The 23070-nt window shown below is 46.1% G+C and overlaps 1 protein-coding gene across 2 annotated transcripts in view; it reads left to right on the top strand.

The window, feature by feature from the left end:
- The window catches only part of SPEG (striated muscle enriched protein kinase), a 1321813-nt gene that overhangs the window by 698648 nt on the left and 600095 nt on the right, over nucleotides 1-23070 (top strand). For both annotated transcript variants that reach the window (XM_069227158.1, XM_069227157.1), the window contains exon 10: nucleotides 11419-11679. In XM_069227158.1, the coding sequence (XP_069083259.1) occupies nucleotides 11419-11679 (261 nt within the window). The remainder of the gene's footprint in view (nucleotides 1-11418; nucleotides 11680-23070) is intronic.

The raw sequence follows: 23070 nt of genomic DNA, 5'->3' as shown, positions 1-23070 counted from the left end.
AGGGTCAGCGTTGCTTATCAGGACAGACAATACCACCACAATGCACTACCTGAACAAGCAGGGAGGAACGCGGTCTCGCATACTCTCCCGAGAAGCACAAACCATCTGGAAATGGTGCTTTCAACACTCGGGAGCATGTCCCAGGCCTGCAGAATACCATCGCGGATACGCTAAGCAGGCTGACGACATCCTCCCATGAGTGGGAGTTACACCAGAGGACGCTAGATCGTATATTTGACCAGTGGGGAAAACCGAATCTTGACCTATTTGCATCCTCCCGGAACTCCAAATGCTGACATTATGCAAGTTGGCATCACCAACAGGGGTCATGGGGGGGATGCATTTTCGATTGCATGGTCAGGGATCTATGCATATGCTTTTCCTCCGATTTCTCTCTTCTCAAGGATGATCAGGAAGATGAAGTCAGAACCCTGACAACTGGTCCTCATAGCTCCAGTGTGGCCGCGTCAACCGTGGTACACAGAGTTGCTCCTCCTGTCAGCCTCTCCATCCATCAAGCTCAGACCAATCCCGGACCTGCTTACCATCAATCAGGGGCAGGTGAGAAACCTGGACCCTAAATCTCTCAGTTTGCTCGCATGGCTCCTGATTACAATGAAGTTGGCCATCTAGATCTAGTTCTGAGTGCAGAGAAGTGCTAGCTAACACACGTGCAGCTAGTACCAGCAAGTCTTAAAGACTAAAATGGAAGAGATTTTGTATGTGGTGCGAAACCCAAAATGTCCATCCCCTCTCCTCCACACCAGAGGCAGTGTTGCCGTATTTATTACAGCTGGCACGTTCAGGACTAGCCCATTCCTCAATCAGAGTCCATCTAGCTGCCATCTCCAGATATAGAAGAGTGCCAGGCAAATCATCCTTATACTCTCTCAGATTGGTAAAACAATTTCTTAAAGGTCTCTTCAGATCTTTTCCTACAATGAAACCTCCACCGCTGGCATGGCAACTTAACATTGTCCTTGGCCAGCTTATGAAGGAGCCTTTTGAGCCGATTCACAGAGCAGACATCAAGTACCTCACTTGGAAAGTGGCTCTCCTTCTTGCCCTTACTTCGGCACGCAGAGTTAGGGAAATTCAAGCTTTCACTATACAAGAACCTTTTCTGCAGTTTGTACAGGAGCCTTTTGAGCCGATTCATAGAGCAGATATCAAGTACCTCACTTGGAAAGTGGCTCTCCTTCTTGCCCTTACTTTGGCGCGCAGAGTTAGTGAAATTCAAGCTTTCACTATACAAGAACCTTTTCTGCAGTTCAGACAGGACAGAGTCATTATACGCACCAATCCTAAGTTCGTGCCCAAGGTACCTTCCGCGTTCCATATCAATGAGCCGGTGGTGGTAAAACTTTTCTTCCCGAACCCGCAAACTGCTGTGGAAAGGAGTCTCCATTCACTCGACCTTAAAAGATGCATACAATTCTATCTGGACAGGACAAAGTCATTCAGACAGTCCACTCAGTTATTTGTAGCGTTCAGTGCTACTAGGAAAGGTCACTCGGTCACCAATCAAACTATATCCCAATGGATTAAGGATGCAATCATTTTCTGCCATCAGCAAGGAGGAAGGCCATTAAACACAACCGTAAGAGCACATTCTGCTAGAGCTATCTCTGCATCCTGTGCGCTGTTTGCTGGTGTCTCAATTACAGACATCTGTCGTGCTGCGACATGGAGAACAACTCACACCTTCACGCAGCATTACTTCCTGGACACGGAGTCACTTCGGGATGCAGCCGTTGATCAAGCGGTCCTTCGAAACCTGTTTCAATGACGGTGAGCTAAAATTAATTATTTCCCTCCATCCGCTTGTTTTCTGTTATATCACATTTTCTTTGGTATAATGTTGTAGATCATAACAAAAAGTGTATGTATATATCATCAGACCAGTTTGCATTTCAGAATGCTATGCTATTGGCTGTAGAACTAAAATGTGTTATTAACTGTTTGCTATTCTGATTCAAGCAGGTGAATCTATGAAAGTTCCAATACTGGAGTGAGAAACAAGTTACTTAACTGTAACTGTACTTCTCCAGTATTGGAAACTTTTATAGATTCACATGCGACCCACCCATCCTCCCCTGAGGAGCTCACCTTAATTTTCTCAGTCTTAGATTATTGTTGCACTTGTGCTGGGAAAATCTGAGGGAAATCAGCTCCTCACAGGAGGGTTGTAAGGGATGGTGAGAGCTGATTGGTTGTCTCTTAAGTTTGGTCCTTTTTTATAAAGTGACCGTGAGATGTTACTAAATTAGGAGGCCTAGTGCCTCTGAGCTTTGTATACAATTGAATGTGGTTTTGTATTACACCGAAGGCTCCCATCTCGACGACTGGGAATGATTAAAGCATGTGAATCTATGAAAGTTTCTAATACTGGAGAACTACAGTTACAGGTAAGTAACTTGTTTCTTCTCTCTGTGCAGACTTACTAAGTTAGAATTCCTAAACTATTTCCAAAGTCCCTGTTGGTCAAGGGATCGCATGTTCACACTTTGTCCAATGAAACAAAAACTTCAAATCTACATTTCTACTAGTACATGGTTCACAGGTCGATGATTGTTGCAGCTTATACTCCAGTCAGAGTCTCCGTTGTATTCTCCTGAGAAAGTCAGTCTTACACACATTACATAAAACAATGTTGCATTAGCTAGTACAGCATCTCCTAGAAAGCAGTTCTCATGAGAAAGACTTTCAGCTATGAGCACATGGACAGTACAGTGGAAAATCACAATTTCATTCTCTAAGCAGAGATTTTATTAAATGCCGAAGAAATGCTGCTTGACATAAGGCTGTGCAACTAGGCCGAGAACTCCGCTAAGTTAAGGCCTATAATTAATAAAGCCGGTACATAATGCTTAACCCTCAATGTGACATATTACTAGATTAATCAAACATAAACTCAACATTTTCATAGTAACAAGCCATTAATATGAACACTTCGTGAACATTGGCGGCCACTCACGTGGTCACACTTTCAAGTACGAGCATTATTTTCTCTATATTATTTCATTTTCTAGGCAAGTTCAACACTCAAAATACATGAATATTCATTAATAATTTCAATACTAAAATCAACGTTAATTATTTTTAAAGATTATACTATAGGTTATGAGTGGTGTAGGTTTCCAGGAGTAACAATACAAAGGTTTGTGAAATCAAGCCAGTCAAAAGTTGAACCAGTGCTATGTCCTGATGCTGATTTACTCTTGTTTAAGACTTGCATTACTTTGCCCTGGTAAGGCATTCCACAGGTGGAGTCCGGGTGATCCCACTCATCCACCCAAGGATTTTGGCACATTCCCACATTTGTCATACAGATAGACCTGGAAATGCTTTAAAAAACCTATGCCTCCCCAGTTGAGGCGTAATGAGGAGAAATATAATTTCTTCTCCTCGTTACTTCCTCTTTCTATGTGTGCTGCATTCTGCAGCGCACATAGATAGAGGAATATGGCTTCAGGGAATTGTTTATGTGCAGGAAGGTGTTTGTGTGCATGTCAAAAGGGAGATTAAGATCTCCTGTGAAGCCTGGAGAGATTAAAAATTACTTGAAACTTTGGAGTTTATTGTTTGATGCTTTGATTTATGCAGCCCGTTCTGGGAGTCAAACCTTGCAGCCCACATTTTCTGTCTATCTGCCATTCAATCTCTATCTTCCTTCCTGTTTGAACACTTACTTATTTTGTGCCCCTTGTACTTTTTCTGTTGCTTTCGTTTTGCTTTTTTTTCATCTCCTAGTTTTTTCTGTGATAGTCTCCTCTTTTATATTCTCTTTGGACATTTCAACCACTATCTTTTATCCATCTCTCTCTCTCGCTCTCTCTCCATCCTGCTTATGCTTCTCCCTTACCACAATTTTCTCCCTTATTTTTGATCTTCATTTCTTGGTCCCCTCAGTCTCCTCCCTTGCTTCTGTGTTCTTACTCTCTCCCCCTTTTTAACTATGGGGGTTATTACAACTTTGGAGGAGGTGTTATTCTCTTCCAGGGGATCCTCATCAATAGTCATAAACATTGAATATTCCCGCCCTTGTGCGGGGACCCCGGAGCATATATAAAATACACACATATTATACATGTGTAAAACAGCAATGCAGGCTATAATGTTAAAACAGGCTAAAACGCTTTATTTCTATGAAGTTTTTTTTTTTTTTTTTTTTTTTAATATTATAAAATTACAATATACAATAGAGAATAAATATCTACCCAAGCCCCTAAAACTGGGCTTAGGGAAGTAAGCAGCAGTAAACTCTAGAGAAAAAGAGAAAAAACTGCATTGAAAAACAATGGAGCATTCTTAGCCAATAGGCTGCATGCAGGTTAACACAGGAGAACCATAAAAACTTTGGCACCTTGCCTTTAAGACCCTGAGCACCTCCAGTATCCCGCCATGCCTCAGGGGTGAAGGAAAGGTGACAGTTGGTTCACAGTTAGGTCAGTTCTTTTTTCCACCTTCTTCTGAGAGGATCCTGGAGCATTGAGCTCTCAGTTTTTCTGAGTTTTCTCAGAAAAATCCTTTGAAAAAGCGTTTTTTCCTTTTTCATTCGACAGATAACATCTTTGTCTGAGCTTGGCAGTTTTTTCCTGACAGAAAAAATGCCTTCACTTTTTGTCAAATGCCCTGCTTGTGGGAAGAAGAAGGCCCAGTCAGACCCACACTCTCTGTGTATAGTGTGCCTGCCTCAGAGTCACTGCCCTGACACTTGTAAGTACTGCAAGAATATGTCAAAGAGGACTCTGAAAGACAGAGAAAAGCTCAGGCTACATGGGCTTCAGGAGAGGCAGAAAACATCGTCCTCCTCACTTCCCAGACATCCAGCAGGCCATTCTCAGGAGAGAATGGCTAGGTCGACGTCAGCAGGTAGGAAAGTACCTGTTTGTTCCCCGTCGACGTCGTCGCTACCACCGTCCCACCGGCGTAGATCGCCGTAGACGGCGACACACCCGACGTCGAAGGAGACGGCGTCGAGGGAACACCATCGCAGGGGCAGGTTTCCGTTGACGGCAGCCCGCCGATCGACGTCGAGCCATCGCCGGCGTGCCCGGTCGCCGCCAAAGTCTGTGCGCCCCCGACGTCAAGAGACACGACGTCGAAATCGCCACGACGGCATGAGAGACATCCGCCGTCGGTTTCCCACCGCTCCACGTTGAGGCACACGACGGCGAGCAGGTCGAGGTCCAAAGATCGCCGTTCGACGTCAAGACACTCAACGTCGCGACACTCAATGTCGAGACACCCAACGTCGAGACAACCGGTGGGGCAGCCATCGACGTCGACACAGGTTTTACCTGTCCCGCAGGGAGTAGAACATCGCCCCACGCCAGACAAGGCTGCGCCATCTCCAGTGGTCTCCATACCGAGCGACTCTTCTCGGTCAAGAGCGGCATCATCTGGGCATGTCTCGCCCATCAATCTATCTCCAAGATGGCTGGAGAGCCTTAACAGACCAGCGGCCTCCCCAGATTCGCAATATTCGCGAATGTACTCGCCTACTGCCTCCCTGCCAAGAACGCCATCACCGACAGCAAGGGCAGGACGGGCTCGTTCTGCTCCTCGTCAACCGGCCGTGAGGCCTGGGCGCTCTGCTACAGCGTCTCACAGCAGGTCTCGTTCTCAACGACGATCCAGGTCTCGTTCACGAATAAGATCACCCTCTTGGTCGTCTTCAGGATCATCTGTCGGGCGTTATTCACCCACCCTAACAGATTCACCACCTGCTAGGGTCTCACCGGTGGATGACATTACCACGTTTAACGAGGTGCTGCTAAGAGGAGCGCAGAAACTAAACATAGAAGTTCCAGAGCCATCTACCTCCTCGTCAGTCATCTTTGAGACTCTACAACAGAGATCAGCATCAAAAAAGCTGCTGCCTCTAGTGCCTGGTTTGTTGCAGCCAACCATGGACACTTTTCTGGCCCCAGCCTCGCTCAAATCTGCCCCGGCTAGGATTCTCAAAAAATACAAGGCTCCCGAACAGGACCCTCTGTTCCTAAGGAAGGATCCGCCTCCGGACTCGGTAATATTAGCCGCAGCCCGAAAGACCCACTCGGTGGCATCATCATCCACGGTCCCCCCGGATAAAGAGAGCAGGCATCTAGACTCTCTGGGGAGAAAGATATGCGGGACGGCGGCTTCGGCAATGAAAGTCTCCAGTGCTTCTGCACTCCTGGGCAGGTATGATCGTTCTCTGTGGGACTCTCTCAATAGATTCACAGAGAAATTGCCCAGAGAGGACAGACAAGATTTCCAAGAGATCCTGCAAGAAGGATGCCTGGTATCCAACCAGGTTATCAGCGCGGCAGCAGATGGGGCGGATTTAGCTGCACATGGGTACGCGCATGGAATCTGTGCAAGGAGGTCTTCCTGGCTGAGACTCACTGGCTTAAAGCAGGAAGCACAACAACGCATCCTGAATCTCCCATTCGCCGGGAACTCTCTATTTGGTGCCCATGCAGACGAGGAAATGGCCCGCATGAAGACCGAGGTGGATACCATGAGGGCAGTGGGCCTGGAAAGAAAGAAAGATTTCAGAAGGAGGTACAGGCCTTATGACAGGCGCCCTTTCCAGCAGAGGGTTCAAACCCCTCACTGGTCCCAAAGGTCACAGCAACGACAGGGACGCCCTCTTTTTCAGCGAAGGAACACAAGGGAGCGAGGGTCAAGTAGACCTCAGCAGTCCACTCCGAAAGCACCCACCAAACAATGAGATCTCGCTTCCCTCGACACTGTACACCACTCCGGTGGGGGGAAGTATTACAGCTTATCTTCACGAGTGGCACTCTATCACAAGAGACAAATGGGTGCTCAATATTGTCGAACATGGCTACTCTCTTCTTTTCAAACAGCCTCCACCACACTTGCCACCAACCAAAGGCAATCCATCTCATCTCAGCCTGCTGCGCAAAGAGGCTCTCGCCCTCCTACAAAAGAATACCATAGAAAAGGTTCCACCTGCGCACAGAGGAAAGGGGGTTTACTCCCGTTACTTTCTGGTGGCGAAGAAGGGTCGAGAGGGCGTTTTCAGGCCAATTCTGGACCTACGGCTGCTGAACAAATACATAAGGAAACAGAAGTTCAGGATGCTAGCGCTTCACCAGATTTTCCCTCAGCTACATCAGGGAGACTGGATGTGCTCCATCGACCTGCAGGATGCATATTTTCACATCCCAATAGCTCCAAAACATAGAAAATTCCTGCGCTTCCAAGTAGCGTTACAGCATTACCAGTTCAGAGTTCTGCCATTTGGCCTGAAATCTGCCCCACGCGTCTTCTCGAAATGTATGGCAGTGGTAGCGGCGCATCTTCGAAAACAAAAGATATTCATATATCCATACCTAGACGACTGGTTACTGAAGGCTTCTTCTCCGGAGGAGGCGAGAAGCCATCGGGACATTGTGCTCGGAGTTTGCGAGTCTCTAGGTCTTCAGGTCAATTACCAAAAGTCAACCTTGATTCCAACACAGAACCTTCACTACCTGGGCGCTATCATAAACACAGAACTCCAAAGAGTGTATCCTTCGGAGGAACGACTATCCTCAATAGACAGGAAGTGTCAGGACCTGTTGAGAGCCAACGCACCTACGGCACGTCAGGTGACATCGCTGCTGGGCTCCATGGCATCATGCATTTTTATTGTCCCAAATGCCAGACTCCACATGAGGCCCCTCCAAGAGGCATTGGAGAACAACTGGAGCCAAAGGACAGGTCGCTGGGAGGACAGAGTGCGACTACCGGCAGTAGCACTTCAGTCATTGAGATGGTGGATGCACAGACCTCACCTGTCAGTGGGTGCTCCGTTTCACCAGGTAGTTCCATCCGACACTCTGGTAATGGATGCGTCTCTTCAGGGATGGGGGGCTCATCTGGGTCCCTTTCAAGCTCAGGGCCTGTGGTCACACAAGGAAAAGCAGTACCACATCAATCTGCTAGAACTCAGAGCGGTCCATCTGGCTCTCAAGTCTTTCATACCACTAATTCAGGGGAAAGCTCTCCTAATACAAATGGACAATACAACCACGATGTATTATTTGAACAAACAGGGGGGAACGAGATCCCTACCCCTATCTCGAGAGTCCCAAGCGATATGGCATTGGCTCCTGGCCAGAGGAATGTCACTTACAGTGGTTCACCTGCCAGGTCAACAGAACGTGGAAGCAGATTTTCTGAGCAGACACCTAGAGGACGCTCACGATTGGGTCCTACACGGCGAAGTCGCAGAATACATCTTCGCTCAATGGGGTCAGCCTCAACTGGACCTCTTCGCAGACGAAGTAAACAAGAAATGCTCAGACTTCGCATCCAGGTTCTACTGTCCGGGATCTCGAGGGAATGCCCTGTTGATCGACTGGTCAGGGATATTTCTCTACGCTTTTCCGCCGATTCCCCTCATACCGGCAGTGATCAACAAACTTTACAGATCCAGAACCAGAATGATTCTCATAGCGCCACAATGGCCCCGTCAATTCTGGTACACAGATCTCCTCAACCTATCAGAACAACCTCACAGGAGGCTGCCGTGCAGACCGGATCTTCTGAGCAGGATGGAGGGCAGGGTTCTGCATCCCAACCTACCCTCTCTGAGCTTGACAGCATGGCTCCTGAATTCCTGCAGTATGGGCACCTAGGGCTCTCGCAGGAGTGCATGAACATCTTGAAAGAGTCCAAACGGCCTTCCATGCGGCGTTCTTACGCTTTTAAGTGGAAGAGATTCTACATATGGTGCTGTCAACAAGGTCAGAATCCCATACGGGCTCAGGAGGATGTCATACTGTCCTATTTGCTTCAACTGGCAAAGTCCGGTCTGCAGGTATCATCTATTAAGGTACATTTGTCTGCTATTACAGCCTATCGCAAGTCACCTTCTCAGGAATCCTTCTTTACGAAACCTGTAGTAAAGGATTTCTTAGAAGGTTTGAAGAAAGTTTTTCCGCCCATTCGGAGACCTTCTCCTCCATGGGAACCGAACATAGTATTGGCAAAACTTATGGGCCCTCCTTTTGAACCTATACATAAGGCCTCTTTACAACACCTTACGTGGAAGACGGCTTTTTTTAGTGGCCATTACTTCAGCGAGGAGGGTCAGCGAAATCCAGGCTTTGTCTTCCAAAGAACCGTACACGGTTTTTCATGACAATAGAGTGGTTCTGCGAACTCACCCATCTTTCCTTCCGAAGGTGGTCTCAGAATTCCATATCAATCAGACTATGGGGGTGATTCTGACCGCGGCGGACGGCGGTCGCCGCCCGCCAAGCGGTTCCCGCCGAAAGACCGCTTCCCACTGGGCTTGCGGGCGACCGCCGAAAGTCCGCCCGCCAGCCCAGCGGGAAACACCCTTCCCACGAGGACGCCGGCTCAGAATGGAGCCGGCGGAGTGGGAAGGTGCGACGGGTGCAGTTGCACCCGTCGCGAATTTCAGTGTCTGCAAAGCAGACACTGAAATTCTTCGTGGGGCCCTCTTACGGGGGCCCCTGCAGTGCCCATGCCATTGGCATGGGCACTGCAGGGGCCCCCAGGGGCCCCGCGGCACCCCCTACCGCCATCCTGTTCCTGGCGGGAGACCCGCCAGGAACAGGATGGCGGTAGGGGGTGTCAGAATCCCCATGGCGGCGGAGCGTGCTCCGCCGCCATGGAGGATTCTCAAGGGCAGCGGAAAGTCAGCGGTACACCGCCGACTTTCCGTTTCTGGCCGCGGCTGAACCGCCGCGGTCAGAATGCCCAGCGGTGCACCGCCAGCCTGTTGGCGGTGCTACCGCCGACCTCCGCCATGGCGGTAATTACCGCCAGGGTCAGAATGACCCCCTATATCTTTACCGACTTTCTTTCCCAATCCGGAGACTCCGGCAGAGAAAGCTTTGCACTCCTTAGACTTGAAAAGAGTGCTGAAATTTTATCTGGATAAGACAAAATCGATTAGACACTCTAACCGCTTGTTTGTAAATTATGGTCATTTGAGGACAGGAGAGGCAGCATCTAAACGAACGATATCAAGATGGATAGTTTCTTGTATTGTTAATACTTACCAGCTGGCTAATAAACAATTACTAGCGAGGCCTAAAGCGCATTCCACAAGGGGAAAAGCGGCTACTGCTGCCCTCCTTAACGATGTTCCAATATCTGAGATTTGTAAGGCTGCTACATGGAAGTCTGTACATACGTTTACTAGACATTACTGTTTAGACTCAGATGCAAGAGCGGATGCCCAAGTGGGGCAGGCCTCTCTAAGAAACTTATTTGCATAATACGTATCTATTCCTGCACTTCTATCGGACAGTCCGCAGAGTTTAGGGATGGGCTTGCTAATCTATTCAATGTTTATGACTATTGATGAGGATCCCCTGGAAGAGAAGGATAAGTTACTTACCTGTAAATCCTAGTTCTCTTCCACGGGTATCCTCATCAAAGTCATAAACAACCCACCCGCCTCCCTGGACGCACGTCTCCTAGAAGTGCAGGACAGACTGTATCTTTAATCAGTTACACAGATTGTCACCGTAAAAAAGAACTGACCTAACTGTGAACCAACTGTCACCTTTCCTTCACCCCTGAGGCATGGTGGGATACTGGAGGTGCTCAGGGTCTTAAAGGCAAGGTGCCAAAGTTTTTATGGTTCTCCTGGGTTAACCTGCATGCAGCCTATTGGCTAAGAATGCTCCATTGTTTTTCAATGCAGTTTTTTCTCTTTTTCTCTAGAGTTTACTGCTGCTTACTTCCCTAAGCCCAGTTTTGGGGGCTTGGGTAGATATTTATTCTCTATTGTATATTGTAATTTTATAATAAAAAAAAAAAACTTCATAGAAATAAAGCATTTTAGCCTGTTTTAACATTATAGCCTGCATTGCTGTTTTACACATGTATAATATGTGTGTATTTTATATATGCTCCGGGGTCCCCGCACAAGGGCGGGAATATTCAATGTTTATGACTTTGATGAGGATACCCCTGGAAGAGAACTAGGATTTACAGGTAAGTAACTTATCCATCCGTCCCAATAGTGACGGTAAAGTGAAGGATATACCACCAGCCGTATTACGAGTCCATTATATCCTATGGAACTCGTAATACGGCTGGTGGTATATCAGCCACATTTGGGACGGATTAACACCTCCTCCAAAGTTGTAATAACCCCCTATATTTTTATCACTTTTCTACCTTTCTTGCTCTTTCACTCTTGACCTGCTCACGGTCTTCCTCACTATCCCTTGTGTGGCATGTTTATTCTCCTTTCCTTCTGCTCATGTTGTCCCTCAGATGCCACTGATTCATTTGCTTTTGTTTGATGCCTCTCATTGTCCCAGTCATTGTTTATCTCTCTTCTCGTTTACTGCTTTTGGTACATTCACAAGTCTCTCTCATCACTTCATGGCTGATTTTCTTTCTCCTGTTGTGTTTATCCTTTCCCCCTAGCTCATCCTGAGAGCAATTCTCTAGCAGTGGTTGTGCCCATGCAAGACGTCATGGTCAACGCAGGCGAGATGGCACTTTTCGAGTGCGTGGTCACAGGCCCCACAGATGTAGATGTAGACTGGCTTTCCCGGGGCAAACTCCTTCAGCCTGCACTACTTAACTGTAAGATGCATTTTGATGGGCGGAAGTGCAAACTGCTGCTGAACTCTGTCCATGAGGATGATAGTGGAATCTACACCTGTAAATTGAGCACCACAAAAGGTAAGAGATCACAGTTTTCAATTTCAAGTGCATGGATCAGGGTCACATTTACCTTAGTTTACAATTCAAAACTGAGTTATGCTTTATGCTATTCTCCAGTATTGAAGTATAGAAAGTTTTTATTTACTCAGTTTAGTGCATGAAGATTCCCTTTCCTGTGAAGCAAGATTATGGGGGTCATTACGACTTTGGCGGGCGGCAGAGGCTGCCCGCCAAAGTACCGCCGTCAGAATACCGCTGCGCGGTCAAAAGACCGCCGCGGTAATTCTGAGTTTCCCGCTGGGCTGGCGGGCGACCACCAGAAGGCCGCCCGCCAACCCAGCGGGAAACCCCCTTCCACGAGGATGCCGGCTCCGAACGGAGCCGGCGGAGTGGAAAGGGTGCGACGGGTGCAGTTGCACCTGTCGCGATTTTCAGTGTCTGCTATGCAGACACTGAAAATCTTGGTGGGGCCCTGTTAGGGGGCCCCTGCAGTGCCCATGCCATTGGCATGGGCACTGCAGGGGCCCCCAGGGGCCCCCAGGGGCCCCACGACACCCGTTACCGCCAACCAGGTTCTGGCGGTCAAAACCGCCAGAACCAGGCTGGCGGTATGGGGGTCGGAATCCCCATGGCGGCGCTGCCTGCAGCGCCGCCATGGAGGATTCCTCAGGCCAGGGGAAAACCGTCGGGAAACCACCGGTTTCCCTTTTCTGACCGCGGCTTTACCGCCGCGGTCAGAATAGGCCTGGATGCACCGCCAGCCTGTTGGCGGTGCATCCGCGGTCCCCGGCCCTGGCGGTCCATGACCGCCAGGGTCGTAATGACCCCCTATGTGTATCTTTTTTACCTCAGTGTTAGGTAAGCTTCTCGCTATCTAGGTAAAATTAACTAAGTAAAAGATGCCCGCTTTTCCAATGATAGGTCCCATTCATTATTAGCTATTGTAGTATGATGACCCTCTTTTGGTTAGTTCAGTGTAGTAAGAGGCCTCTATGTCCCCCTTTCACATACTAGTTAAAGTACTTCATGTTAGCTGTGTGTAAAGATTGTCCTTTTACACCTAGGTCAGTGGTATTTAAGGATCCCTCTTTCTTAGGATAGGTGAAAGGGCTTACTGGGCTACTCAAGCCCATACGTTTCTATGCAGTACTTCAAACACTGATAAAATGGAAACACTACACAAAAAGAATCCCCATTAAGGGCCCTGTGTAGGCCAACTCTAGCGTGGTCCAAAAGGACGATGTCAGCATTTGAAGTAGTGGGACCTTAGTGCTTCCGATTATAGGCAGTAGTAAGTTCGCTTGTGGCAGCCTTTCTTTAGGCCATTATCTCTCTAGGTTTTCTGGCTAACTACTGTCGGGGTTAACTTGACCCAGATCCAGGTTGAGTTCAATAAAAATATAATGATTTGGAGCAGATTGTTTGTAACATCCCAGTCTGTGTGTTTTCTCCCTAGACCCTTTCCTGTCAACCAGGTTGAAGGCGGATGATTAATACACAAAGCAGACGAAGAGTAGGAGTTGTTTTTTGCAAGTTGCCCGGTGGATTGAATAAGATATAGCCACTGCATTGTCCATTGTGGATGAGTTAGCTCTAAAGCCTGTTTGACTGAGTGGTATTATATTGCTTACTTCAGCGCAGTGTTCCAAGTCCCTCAGTAGAACTGAGGTATAAGCCTTTGCTTCGATGTCCAGGAGGGCGATTAGGCGATATTTGGTTGGATCGCTTCTGTCACCCTTCTTGTATATAAAGTTCAGGATGGAGCACCTCCGGCTGTCTGGGACATGTGTGGTTGCTAGGCAAGATTGAATGAGCGATGTTAAAATGTCTTCCAAGGTTACAATAGATATATTTGGTATATTTTTGAACATCCTCAACAAATGTAATCTATTTAAGGTGGTGTGTGGGCCCTCGGACTGATAGTGCGGGGTCAAAATCAGTTTTGTTGGAATTTGTTCACCTCTACCCTCCATGTGAATGTTGTTGCTGTTGTCACTTTTGGTAATGTGATTGACCCGCAGTTTGTCTTGTGTGGGACAGTCCGGGCTTGTGCTGGAATTGGCCAAAGAAGGAGGCACCTGAGTGTTATGTACGACTACTGAGATCAGTGGCTCATTTCCAGAGCCCGACCTGGTTTGAACCTGTATTGAGTGAGTGGGACTAGGATGGATTTGTGGCATAGTTAGAAGCTGTGACAGCATTTCAGAGTTAGGCTCGCAATGAGCATTTATGGATGGAAACACCTTGAACAGGGTTTGCGATGCTCATTGGGCTTCAGGAGCCTCTTGTAAAGGCCAGTTAAGACTAGGATCATTTGTCTCATAAAGAGAGAAAATGCTGCATAAAAAAGGCTACCAGGAAGATGAGGAGACAAGGGGGCTTTCTTTAACATTTCTTTGGTCAGCACCATTATCTGTGCAGACATTTTTAAATTCACTTCAAATTCCCAACAGTGTCCGTAGCTCAGTTGATACTACAGTAGGAGACACCACCTCACCTATTCAGACCCATACTGGTTCCTCTGCCCCTAGTATCATTAGATGACCCTAGGGATGATCTTAGTAAAAGCTCAATCTAATGTGGCTGTGCTGCTAAAGATGTCCAAGATGATGACAGTGTTGAGGTTGGGGTTGAGGTTTTATTCTGAGTGAGTAGCCATTATTCCTGGTCCAGGAATGCATGGCTTTGTGGATGGGGTGCTCCTAATAAAATACATTTTAAACTGACTCAAAGTGTTTGTGGATCCAAAAGCAATAGCCCCTCCTTGAATGAAGGTTCAAGATTGACCTGGAAGATAAAGAGGAGCAACACTCTGAGGTTTTTGGCAAATAGGTAAAATCTTTTCTGGGCATCACTCGATCATTATGGCCAACATGTGTGGCACAATATTCTAGATATGACTCTGCAGGTGCAGGCAAAAAGTTTCACGTCAGAAGGAGTGGTGGATTCAACAGCAGTGACTGTTACATCAATCAACATTGTCAGATCTGGCTTTAAAATAGCTCATTATCCAAAGGTGCACTCTAAAACTGTCACAATGCTGTTGGCTGTCCAATTAAGTGAACTAGTGCTGTGTTTGACACTAAGAGCCTGATTACAACCTTGGAGGATGGGATGCTCCTCCACAAACATGACAGATATCCTCTCTGTTGTATTACATGTTGCATTATATCCTATGGAACTTGTAAAATGGCGGGCGGGATATCTGTCACGTTTGTGGCGGAGTATCCTATCCGCCAAGGTTGTAATCAAGCCCTATGTATCTCTCCTACATTCTTGAAACCACACCCTATTAGGATGCTGGGATTTTAATCATAGCCATTGTGAAAATCACAAAAATACTGCTTTCTCGTCAGGTGTCAGTGAGAGTTTGAATGAATTAGAAATGGTCACCATGGGTGGGTAAGATTTGTCTCTTTAATCCAAGTTTGCTGTAGTTTGTCTGAAACAAAGAGATCCATTTATTGTTTTACCATGTTAATCTGAATGCAGCCTATTGGCTAAAAATGTATTTGTTTTTCATTACAGTTTTCTCTCCTATAAAAGATATTACTGTTCTCTATGTCTCCTTTTTTTCTGATTTGCAGAAATACTGGAGTTCTAGTGATACTTATTAAAGGAAAACATAACGCAAATTAGACATATTTTTGACCCTTTTAATATAAACTGCGTGTATGTTTTTTATCATGTATATGTTTAAAAAAAAAAAATATGGAAACAATTTTACTACATATACATTGCTTATATATATTTATATGTTCGATGGCATGTGTAGCTGCAGATACACATGCTGTGCACAGTCCGCCATCTGGTGTTGGGCTCGGAGTGTTACAAGTTGTTTTTCTTCGAAGAAGTCTTTTCGAGTCACGAGACCGAGGGACTCCTCCCATTTCGACTCCATTGCGCATGGGCGTCGACTCCATCTTAGATTGCTTTTTTTCCGCCATCGGGTTCGGACGTGTTCCTTTTCGCTCCGTGTTACGGGTCGGAAAGTTAGTTAGAATCTCGGAAAAAATCATCGGTATTGTTTGCGTTCGGTATCGGGTTAGTTAGAACAAATCGACACCGAATTTTGAAGAGCTCCGGTGGCCCTTCGGGGTTTTTTCGATCCCCCGTCGGGGCCTGGTCGGCCCGGCCACGTGCGACTTCAAGGCTGATGGAACGGACCCCATTCCGCTTCTGCCCAAAATGCCATAACAAGTATCCGTTTACGGATCAGCATCTGGTCTGTAACTTGTGCTTGTCCCCCGAGCACAAGGAGGATACTTGTGAAGCCTGTCGAGCGTTTCGGTCGAGGAAGACGCTGAGAGACCGAAGAGCCAGGAGACTACAAATGGCGTCCACGCCGACAGGTCAAGAACTTTTCGAGGAGGAAGAAGAAGCTTTCTCCATCCAGGAGTCGGATTCTGAAGAACTCGACGCCGAAGAAACACCCCAAACCGTGAGTAAGACGTCGAAAATCAAGACTCACGAGAAGTCCACAAAAGCCCAGGGGACGCCACCGCCAACAGGCCATGGCTTAACCCGAAAACTAGGTGACCGATCCAAGGCACCGAAAAAGGGCATGCTGGTGTCGAAGTCATCCGACTCCGGTCGAGATTCCGCCACACAGCAACCTCGGAGCCGAGACAGCGGCTCTGAGAAACTTCGGCACAGAGACAGCGGCACCGAAGAATTTCGGCACTGAGACACCATGCCGAAAACAAAGAAGGTTTCTTCGGAGCCTAAAAAGACTTCCGAAAAGGTTTCGGTTCCGAAACATCCAGCCTCGGAGCCGAAAACTAGTTCCTATACAGAGGAACAAGGATTAACCTCCCAATTACATAGATTTGGAGAGGAGCTTCAAGCTGTGGAGCCTGACTACACGCAAAGAAGGCTTCATATTCATGAGGACACAGGGAAGATAACCACTCTTCCCCCAATCAAAATAAAAAGGAAACTTGCCTTTCAACAAAAGGACAAGCAACCACAGGCAAAAGTGGCAAGGAAAACAACCCCACCACCGTCTCCACCACCATCAATACATGCATCACCAGCAACAACTCCACCACTGATGCACTCACCAGCTCATACTACAATGAGTCAGGATGATCCCGATGCATGGGACCTTTACGATGCTCCAGTGTCTGACAACAGCCCAGACTCCTATCCCACAAAACCATCACCACCTGAGGACAGTACATCCTACACACAGGTGGTCGCAAGGGCAGCCGAATTTCACAACGTCACCTTACATTCTGAACCAATTGAGGATGACTTTCTGTTTAACACCCTATCCTCCACCCATAGCCAGTACCAAAGCCTTCCCATGCTCCCAGGAATGCTAAGACATTCAAAACAAATATTTCAGGATCCAGTTAAAGGCAGAGCCATAACTCCAAGGGTGGAGAAAAAGTACAAGCCACCGCCAACAGATCCAATCTATATTACAACACAACTAACACCAGACTCAGTAGTTGTCGGGGCAGCTCGTAAGAGAGCCAACTCTCATACCTCAGGGGACGCACCACCTCCAGACAAAGAGAGCCGCAAATTTGATGCTGCGGGAAAAAGGGTTGCAGCACAAGCAGCAAATCAATGGCGTATTGCCAATTCACAAGCACTTTTGGCAAGATACGACAGAGCTCATTGGGATGAAATGCAACATTTCATCGAACACTTACCCAAGGAGTTCCAAAAAAGAGCGCAACAGGTGGTAGAAGAGGGACAGAGTATCTCAAATAATCAGATACGGTCTTCCATGGATGCAGCAGATACAGCTGCAAGGACAATAAACACTGCAATCACGATACGAAGGCACGCATGGCTGCGCACTTCAGGTTCAAGCCGGAAATCCAACCAGCTGTGCTCAATATGCCATTTAATGAACAGCAATTGTTTGGGCCGGAGGTAGACACTGCCATTGAGAAACTCAAAAAAGACACCGATACAGCCAAAGCCATGGGCGCACTCTACTCCCCGCAGAGCAGAGGCACATTTCGAAAAACACCTTTTAGGGGAGGGTTTCGAGGTCAACCCACAGAAACCACAACCTCACAAACAAGGCCTACTTACCAGGGTCAATATCAGAGGGGAGGTTTTCGGGGGCAATATAGAGGGGGCCAATTCCCAAGAAATCGGGGAAAATTCCAAGGCCCCGACACTCCTCAAAATAAACCGTAACTCACAAGTCACACAACCCCATCACATAACACCTGTGGGGGGAAGACTAAGCCAATTTTACAAACTTTGGGAGGAAATAACAACAGACACTTGGGTCTTAGCAATTATCCAGCATGGTTATTGCATAGAATTTCTCCAATTCCCTCCAAACGTCCCACCGAAAACACACAATATGTCAAAACAACATATAGATCTTCTAGGACTAGAAGTTCAAGCATTGCTACAAAAGGACGCAATAGAATTAGTACCAAATCTACAAAAAAACACAGGAGTTTACTCACTGTATTTTCTAATACCCAAAAAGGACAAAACTCTGAGACCAATACTAGATCTCAGAACACTAAATACCTACATCAAATCAGACCACTTTCACATGGTCACGTTACAAGACGTAATCCCACTGCTCAAACAGCAAGATTACATGACAACATTAGACCTAAAAGATGCGTATTTCCATATACCAATACATCCTTCACACAGGAAATACCTAAGGTTCGTATTCCAAAGAATACATTACCAATTCAAAGTGTTGCCATTCGGAATAACAACTGCGCCAAGAGTTTTTACAAAATGCCTGGCAGTAGTAGCTGCACATATCAGAAGGCAGCAAATACATGTGTTCCCGTACTTAGACGACTGGTTAATCAAAACCAACACGCTAAGACAGTGTTCACAGCACACAAAATATGTCATAAAGACCCTTCACAGGCTAGGTTTCTCCATCAACTACGCAAAGTCACACCTTTTGCCGTGTCAAACACAGCAATACTTAGGAGCGACAATCAACACAGCAAAAGGGATTGCCACTCCAAGTCCACAAAGGGTTCAAACATTTCACAAGGTAATACAGGCCATGTATCCAACACAAAAGATACAAGTCAAAATGGTAATGAAACTCCTAGGCATGGTGTCTTCATGCATAGCCATTGTCCCAAACGCAAGATTGCACATGCGGCCCTTACAACAGTGCCTAGCATCACAATGGTCACAAGCACAGGGTCAACTTCTAGATCTGGTGTTGATAGACCGCCAAACATACATCTCGCTTCTATGGTGGAACAGTACAAATTTAAACCGAGGGCGGCCTTTCCAAGACCCAGTGCCACAATACGTCATAACGACGGATGCTTCCATGACAGGGTGGGGAGCACACCTCAATCAACACAGCATCCAAGGACAATGGGACATACATCAGAGGCAGTTTCACATAAATCACTTAGAACTGTTAGCAGTATTTCTAGCGCTGAAAGCATTTCAACCCATAATAACCCAAAAATACATTCTTGTCAAAACAGACAACATGACAACAATGTATTATCTAAACAAACAAGGAGGGTCACACTCAACACAGTTGTGCCTCCTAACACAAAAAATATGGCATTGGGCGATTCACAACCACATTCGCCTAATAGCACAATTTATTCCAGGGATTCAGAACCAGTTGGCAGACAATCTCTCTCGAGATCACCAACAAACCCACGAATGGGAAATTCACCCCCAAATACTAAACAATTACTTTCAAATTTGGGGAACACCTCAAATAGATCTATTTGCAACAAAGGAAAACTCAAAATGCCAAAACTTCGCATCCAGGTACCCACAAGATCAATCCCAAGGCAATGCTCTATGGATGAACTGGTCAGGGATATTTGTGTACGCTTTTCCCCCTCTCCCTCTCCTTCCATATCTAGTAAACAGGTTGAGTCAAAACAAACTCAAACTCATACTAATAGCACCAACATGGGCAAGGCAACCTTGGTACACAACACTACTAGACCTTTCAGTAGTACCTCATGCCAAACTACCCAACAGACCAGATCTGTTAACACAACACAAACAACAGATCAGACATCCAAATCCAGCATCGTTGAATCTAGCAATTTGGCTCCTGAAATCCTAGAATTCGGGCACTTAGACCTCACACAGGAATGTATGGAGGTCATAAAACAAGCTAGAAAACCTACCACTAGACACTGCTATGCAAATAAGTGGAAAAGATTTGTTTATTACTGCCATAATAATCAAATTCAACCTTTACAAGCATCTGCAAAAGAAATAGTAGGATACTTACTACATTTGCAAAAATCTAACCTAGCTTTCTCTTCCATTAAAATACATCTTACGGCAATTTCTGCTTACCTACAAATTACGCACTCAATTTCATTGTTTAGGATACCAGTCATAAAGGCGTTTATGGAAGGCCTAAAGAGAATTATACCACCAAGAACACCACCAGTTCCTTCATGGAACCTCAACATTGTCCTAACACGACTCATGGGTCCACCTTTTGAGCCCATGCACTCTTGTGAAATGCAATACTTAACGTGGAAAGTTGCATTTTTAATTGCCATCACATCTCTAAGAAGAGTGAGTGAAATTCAAGCATTTTCCATTCAAGAACCATTTATTCAAATACACAAAAATAAAGTTGTTCTACGGACCAATCCTAAATTTTTACCAAAAGTAATCTCACCGTTCCACTTAAATTAAACGGTAGAATTACCAGTGTTCTTCCCACAGCCAGATTCTGTAGCCGAAAGAGCACTACATACATTAGACATCAAAAGAGCACTAATGTACTACATTGACAGAACAAAACTAATTCGAAAGACAAAACAACTATTTATCGCCTTTCAAAAACCTCATACAGGAAATCCAATTTCAAAACAAGGCATTGCTAGATGGATAGTTAAGTGCATTCAAACCTGCTATCTTAAAGCTAAAAGAGAACTGCCTATTACACCAAAGGCACACTCAACCAGAAAGAAAGGTGCTACCATGGCCTTTCTAGGAAATATTCCAATGAACGAAATATGTAAGGCAGCAACATGGTCTACGCCTCATACATTTACCAAGCACTACTGTGTAGATGTGCTAACTGCACAACAAGCAACAGTAGGTCAAGCTGTATTCAGAACATTATTTCAAACTACTTCAACTCCTACAGGCTGAACCACTGCTTTTGGGGAGATAACTGCTTACTAGTCTATGCACAGCATGTGTATCTGCAGCTACACATGCCATCAAACGGAAAATGTCACTTACCCAGTGTACATCTGTTCGTGGCATTAGTCGCTGCAGATTCACATGCGCCCACCCGCCTCCCCGGGAGCCTGTAGCCGTTTAGAAGTAGATCTTCAACATTTGTACATTTGTAAATATATTACTTAAAACTTTATTATGTACATACGCATTCACTCCATTGCATGGGCACTATTACTAGCATACACAACTCCTACCTCACCCTCTGCGGGCAAAACAATCTAAGATAGAGTCGACGCCCATGCGCAATGGAGTCGAAATGGGAGGAGTCCCTCGGTCTCGTGACTCGAAAAGACTTCTTCGAAGAAAAACAACTTGTAACACTCCGAGCCCAACACCAGATGGCGGACTGTGCACAGCATGTGAATCTGCAGCGACTAATGCCACGAACAGATGTACACTGGGTAAGTGACATTTTCCATATGTGTTATGTGCTCCGAGGTCCCCTCAGGAGCACAGCAATATTTATTGCTTATGACTTTGATGAGGGTTCCCCTGGAAGAGAACTAGGATTACAGGTAAGTAACTTATGCTTACTTAGTACTGTCACTCCAAGTGTTGTAGAGCCAACCCTCAACTAGAGATATATTATCACGTCGGGCCTTTTCTTAGAACACAATATATTTTGTTATATAAAAACCACATAGGCCTAAGGAGGGTAGAGGGCATTCCAGCCACGGCTGTCTGATGCTGTACACCATTTCATTGAAAGTTTCGCTGATCCTGGCCTTGTCTTTTCAGCCAACTGAGAGGATTGCCAGCAGGCAGACACTTGCAATCTTTCAGGTATGGGGTCGGGGCTCTTCCCCTAGACCCAGGTAGGCAGAAGGGCCAACACCGCTATGCTCTCAGGTTTAGACATCAGGGTGTAGGCAGGAATCCTCAGGTTCATGATTAAATCAGAGTAATGGGACTGTCCATATTTTTTACTCTGGTGGTCACAATCATCACTGTATTATGTTTAATCTGCCTAATAAGTGCAGCCCATGCTTTTTATAATCGTATGCAATCACTTCAGTAATTACAGTGAAACTTATCTTGCATCTTTTTTTCTGCCTTCGCATGTGTGAGACTTTGTGTAACTGAGAGAAAGGGGTATGTCACTCCAGTATTGGAACTTTCATAGATTCACATGCTTGAATCATTCCCCGTCTTCGAGATGGAAGTCCCCGGTACCTTAGAAAAGACAACGTCCTCAAAGACATAATAGCTATATCGTTAAAAACTCTACATTTTAGTAATCTATGCAAGTCCTATTTCAAAAAGGACCAAACTTGAGCCTCAGCCAATCAGAGTGCCCCACCCTCTAGAACCCTCCTGAGAGAAGCTCCCGCACCTCAGATTTTCTACCGCACGTCATGCTAGGGAGTCTCCTCTGAGCTCTGCTCAGTTTATTCCTGTGGAAGGAGATTTAGGGGGTTATTACAACTTTGGAGGAGGTGTTAATCCGTCCCAAAAGTGACGGTAAAGTGACGGATATACAACCAGCCGTCTTACGAGTCCATTATATCCTATGGAACTCGTAATACGCCTGGTGGTATATCCATCACATTTGGGACGGATTAACACCTCATCCAAAGTTGTAATAACCCCCTTAGTCACTACATCTGAATTTCTACTTGCTTATTGAGTGTTTCTGATTGACACTCATACTTTCTGGAACCTGTTATTCCAGCATAATGTCTGACAGAGAAAGAAAAAGTCTCTTTAAAGCCTGCAGCACTTGTGGGAAGAAAAGGCTCCATTCAGAAGATCCTCATACAGATTGTATATATTGCCTCTATCCTGAACATTCTGCTACTGACTGTAAGGTATGTTGTACCTTTTTCTCAAAGACTTTAAAGGATAGAGAGGGGAGATTGTTAATATGGCTCCAGAAGCTTAAATCAAGAAAGAACCCTGTCCCAGACTCTGTCAGTGAGGAGTCTTCATGGTCTTCTAAGAGATCACAAAAGAGGCAAAGATCACCTCATTCTGAAAAGGGTTCAAAACAACCCTCAAAGACTTTCAAAAAGACCTGAAAAGGGTCTGGAGAAGGTTGCAGTCTCTCATCCTCACCTCAGGAGAGAAGATCCTCTTCTAAGTCCAAACATCGGCCTTCAACATCAAATGAGGAGCCTTCTACGCCTCCTCCAAAGGTTCTGATGGTGTTGAGAAAGCCTTCTTCAGCTCCTGAAGACAGACCGTCGACAACGATTCCACCAT

Source organism: Pleurodeles waltl, chromosome 3_2 (assembly GCF_031143425.1).
Source record: "Pleurodeles waltl isolate 20211129_DDA chromosome 3_2, aPleWal1.hap1.20221129, whole genome shotgun sequence".
Taxonomy (NCBI): domain Eukaryota; kingdom Metazoa; phylum Chordata; class Amphibia; order Caudata; family Salamandridae; genus Pleurodeles; species Pleurodeles waltl.
This window is presented reverse-complemented; position numbering and strand designations above follow the sequence as displayed.